At 39.5% G+C, this 4,823-nt stretch overlaps 2 protein-coding genes across 2 annotated transcripts in view; one reads left to right on the top strand and one right to left on the bottom strand.

Annotated features, from left to right (window-relative positions):
- nxt2 (nuclear transport factor 2-like export factor 2) overlaps positions 1-599 on the top strand; it is a 2,629-nt gene extending 2,030 nt beyond the window's left edge. The window contains exon 4 of the mRNA XM_034884119.1: positions 1-599. This exon is cut by the window's left edge and continues 198 nt beyond it. The gene's annotated coding sequence lies outside the window, so the exon portion shown is untranslated.
- acsl4a (acyl-CoA synthetase long chain family member 4a) overlaps positions 92-4,823 on the bottom strand; it is a 10,780-nt gene continuing 6,048 nt past the window's right edge. The window contains 4 exon segments of the mRNA XM_034884124.1: positions 92-1,311; positions 1,598-1,755; positions 3,111-3,225; positions 4,247-4,486. Of these exon segments, the coding sequence (XP_034740015.1) occupies positions 1,154-1,311; positions 1,598-1,755; positions 3,111-3,225; positions 4,247-4,486 (671 nt within the window). The 3' untranslated portion in view covers positions 92-1,153.

Raw genomic sequence — 4,823 nt, 5'->3', positions numbered from 1 at the left:
CCCCCCCCCCCCCATCTCCACACCCTCCTCCAAAATGTATGAGTGTTTTTCTTTTTTGTATAAAATAAAATAAAAGTCATACACCACATAATACAAAAAACAGTTTATTCTATAAATGTTGAACAAGGCATGTGATCATAATGGTGCATGATAATAAATACAAATAGGATCACCAAACAACCAACTGGAAAGCGACTGGAGAGTTTTAACGATGCAAATCCATTAACACAACACTTGAAAAAATATATTAAAAAAACCTCTTCCTTTAAAACAAACAGACTCCAACTCAAATAACCTTAAGATACCAAATTGTACATTAACCCGTTAACTGAGGTATATTACACACAGCATTACTGCCATTTCAGATTTGCTAATGCTGGTAAGCATTATGCTAATAAGCATTTTAGCAGGTTGATAGTTGGGCATGCTTGCTCTTAAATAAATAAGGTGCCAACAAGAATTTTGACAAAAGGGTTTTATACAAGCAACCAACTATTTTACAATTTTATATATTAAAACATTTACTTATCTTCCTGAGTCATTTATATTCGCACATTTTGGTCTTACGTTCTGAATAAATTGACACCATAACAAAATCATAAAACATTGAAGAAAAGGAATCTGGTTTAGCAGACATGTCAGTGTGTCTGCGTGGGAATATCTTTCCTCAAGTAAACACAACATGGCAGTTAAGCCATTATTTATTTATAGGTCACCTACTTCTGCTTGACAGAAAGTACTGTAGACTGAAAGACAGTAATATCAGTACTGTGATGATTACAGTTACAATTTTTAATGGAAGTAAAGCAGAGCATTGGCAACATATGGAGGACAGTGGTAGTTTTTGATCAGCTACAAACGAAGTGTCAGCAGATTAAAGTAAATGGCATTTGAATGCTGTAATGTTCTAGGACCCTTTTTATGAAATAAGAGTGGCCACTTGTGCATTTCTCTAACAATCAAAACTACACACGAGAATAGAAAGCAGCACACGTGGACTAACAACTAAAACTATCAACAGCTTCAGCTTTTCTCTTTAAGACATCTTCATTTGGACGCCTGCGGTACACACACGGCATTATAAAACCCATTGGGTACCATTTTTTTTTTTTACAGTGGTTCTGGATACAGTTAAGGATGATGGAGAGCAAAGTTATTTGCCCCCATACATTCGCTCTATGTGGTGGAGATAATGGTTCTTCAGCTCTTTCCTCTTCAGCTTGAAGGCATCCGTGACCAGACCTGTCTCGGGGGTCCACGGCTCAGGACTCAGATGTACCTTCACTGGAATCTCAAATTGCTGGAGTTTATCTAGAAGGATGAAAGTGAAGAGGAGGAACAGTGATTCTTACCCACATTGATCACAGTATAGTATAATGAATTCTCCTAACATAGTGGTACATTGCATACAGAATATGTATATATGATGCTAAGAAAGATAAATATAGTTTGTATACGCATTATGAAAATATTACCGTTTTAAAATGGCACAGTTACTGGTATATCAAAAGTATAAAATATTAAATATTGCACAGAAGAAAGAAGTATGCATAAAAGTAAAGAATTTGTAAAGCCATATCACATGATCGTTTCTTACTGTTAGCAGCAACTTTCTTGATCTCGTTGAGGACCTCTCTTTCCATGTCGGGGTGAGTGCAGAGCTCCTCCCATTCCCCCACTATGCCGCTCTGATTGGCCAGTTGGGTCATCCTTTTCTGGTTGGGAACCACAAAGCTGATCACGTAGTTCTGTTCACTGAAAGGATGAACCGTAGGAAGAAGGTTGACAAAAAGAAAAGAAAATATACGTACGTGTGCTTACTGCAGTTGAAACATTCAAAATAGTTCAAACAATCAGTCAAAGTGACGTTCAAAATACAAAACTGAAAGTTGATATAGTTATACAGGAGGTTCTAAAAGAAGCTGGATTTGGCACGGTAAGCACTGAATGAAGTCAGTGTTGATGTAATTGTAAGCACGGACTAAAGTTGAAGTGAAAGTGCTGAAGACGTTGTATATTCAGTTAAAGGTGAAGCACGACAGTGGAAGCGTAGGTGGTGCAGTTGAAGTGAAAGTCCCGGAACAATTTGGTGCCTGTTCCAGTGTATGAACTGAAAGATGTCGGTTAGGTGCCGCGTTGAAAGCAGGTTAACTAAAGTGTGTGTTACAGTTGTTAAACGTACACGGGCTGAAGAAGGTGGAGACCTGAAACTAGGCCTGCACGAGTCGGGGCAAATATGAATGAAGATTGTTTTGCTAAGAATTGGTATCACGATTCTCTGCCATGATTTTTTTGACCATGACAAAAAGTATTGGCAGTACCAAAAAGAATTTTTTTGGCACCTGGAGCATGTTACTGATCACTAAAGGCCTGTAGACATGAAGGCCTCGATGAAGAGGAGGGCGAGCATCTAACTATCCCGAGGACTGGATGATGTGAATATAACACTAGATATATCACAGTATGTTTTTAGGTATCACAAAGAGATGGGTCCGAATGCATGGATCTGTAAACATCCGAGTTAGGAAAACCTTCTCCAACTTCCTGTACAGTTTATCTGGATTCCAAATAGAAACAGTCCGGAGCAGAATGCGTGATTCTGTGGAAGTGGCTTCAGTCGACATTTATCACACAGAGGTGAGACATCTGAAACAAATGCATGAAATTTGTCTTTGGATTATTGGAATCTGTACGCACTAGATGTGGAGGGAAGTCTCAGTCAGTCTTTCTATAGGTCAGTTGATACATAACCACCTAATTGCTCATACCAAGCTTGCTGTATGTCTGAAGGTATTTTGAGAATTTAAAGACACTGTAGAAGTGAGAAATGTGATGGACCTCATTCTCAACCTGAGACACGGACCAAGTTCATCTGGGAGGAAGGACTTCACGTACTTTTCTAACCCGTAGGTATTTAGTAGTTGATTTTATTTGCATCTAATTAAACCGCCCACACCACCCTTGCATCTGGAGTGACTTTTTAATTATAAATTCATGTTTTCAGTAACTTTAAATGCTTTGCCGTAGTACTACATACAGTATGTATTCCTACAAATGGAAGTGGAATAAACTCAAATCCTACTTCCTTTAAATCAGGGCAACTTCCTCACCTGTTTGCGTAAGCGCAGATGTTGTCTATGATGGAGCAGTTTTTCAGAGCCGACTCGACTTTCCCAAGAGACACATACTCTCCAGCCTGCAGTTTGACCAGGTCTTTCTTGCGGTCTTTATGAGAATAGAAAAACAAATCGGTTTACAATAGGGCTCTATAATCTAGCACTAACAAAGCACTTACAATCACTGCACATCAGTGATTCAAAAAAAAAAAAAAAAAAAAAATAAGTATAGTATAGTGTGACTTTTGCAAACAGTATCAGATGACAGCTTTGGGCCTGAATAAAGTGGAAAACGAAGACAACAAAAACACAGACATTTCCATAGATAAAGGATGTGATTCCCTCAGGGAAAGCTGCTGGCCCTGACAGCGTTCCACAACAACTGTACAAAGTGTGTAGTTATTTAATAGCTTTACGAGCATTCCTTCCTGAATCAAGTCAAACAGCTGCCAGTACTTTAATCCCAATGCGTATTCAGACTCAAACTAGTTGAAACGCATGTTCTAATGTAGGTCGGAGTTAAAGCACTACTAACATTAAGGGTTGCTTACGTTGAAATAGTTCAAACGTAGGAATAAGTTATGAATAAGTTATTTTTCCGCACTTAGTTTTGCATAGGTTACACCTCACCCTTAGGTGTAAAGTCCTCTGGAAGGTCGGTTGGCACGGTGCATCGCTTTGAAAGGAGGGATAACGTGGGGGAGGAGGAGGAGCGGCCAGCTGTTATATCACACCCGTTAAAATAAAAATGTGTTTCCTGTGATTACACCCTTCTAGTTTCAACCCTTTCAACGTACGGTTTAGTGTGGACTTTACAACCAAACACAGGTGAACTTACACACAGCTGGTGCAACATGCTGCTGTTATCACTTTTATTGGAGAGGACTATGCTGAAATCCCATTCAAAGGTCTGAGGGGTGGGGGGGGGATGGATCCCCAAAGGGTAAAGTCCCCATGGCTTTTAACATTTCATTGTAATTATACCATGGAGGATGATAACCTATGTTAACATTGTTTTCTTGTAAGTTTTCATCTTCTTTCTTTTGTCTGTTGGTGTGATCAGCTGTTGTCCGGGTCTAGTATCTGTGTTATGTTCACTTCTTTGGAAGATGGAGAACCAATATACACACCCACTATCTGTAGACAGCCATCTGGGTAAACCTCTCCAACATCTCCGGTGCAGAACCATCGCTGACCCTTTTCATCCACAAAAAAGTCCTGATCGTTGCTTTCATTCCTGTAGTAACCCATGGTTACATTGGGACCGCCAATCAGGATCTCCCCTCTTGGGTTGGGCTTGTCTTTGCTGGTGTAGCCACCTGAGAGACAAAGTACTTTAATGCAATATAATTACCCTGTCAGGGTTTTCACTGCCAGTATAAAAGGTTAAGGTGCAACACCCAAGTCAAAGGAATGTAACTAAGACTTTTCTCAGAGCTAATGACTGTAGATGGACTTCTTTAGCAAGTTTTGTTTAAGGTTTTTGAGTGTTATTTATATAATATCTGCTTAGCTTCTCCAACGTTTTAGACACCAATATGGTTACAATTTTAGTGCAAAATGATGCAAAAAAGAGACACAGAACTACCACAAAGAGACACAGAATGTCCACGGACACCCAAACCAACCCCAAAGAAAACACACATGACCAAAAAGTGACACACACACACACACACACACACACACACACACACACACACACACACA

The sequence above is a fragment of the Etheostoma cragini genome, chromosome 10 (assembly GCF_013103735.1).
Source record: "Etheostoma cragini isolate CJK2018 chromosome 10, CSU_Ecrag_1.0, whole genome shotgun sequence".
In the NCBI taxonomy this organism is placed as follows: Eukaryota; Metazoa; Chordata; class Actinopteri; order Perciformes; family Percidae; genus Etheostoma; species Etheostoma cragini.
This window is presented reverse-complemented; position numbering and strand designations above follow the sequence as displayed.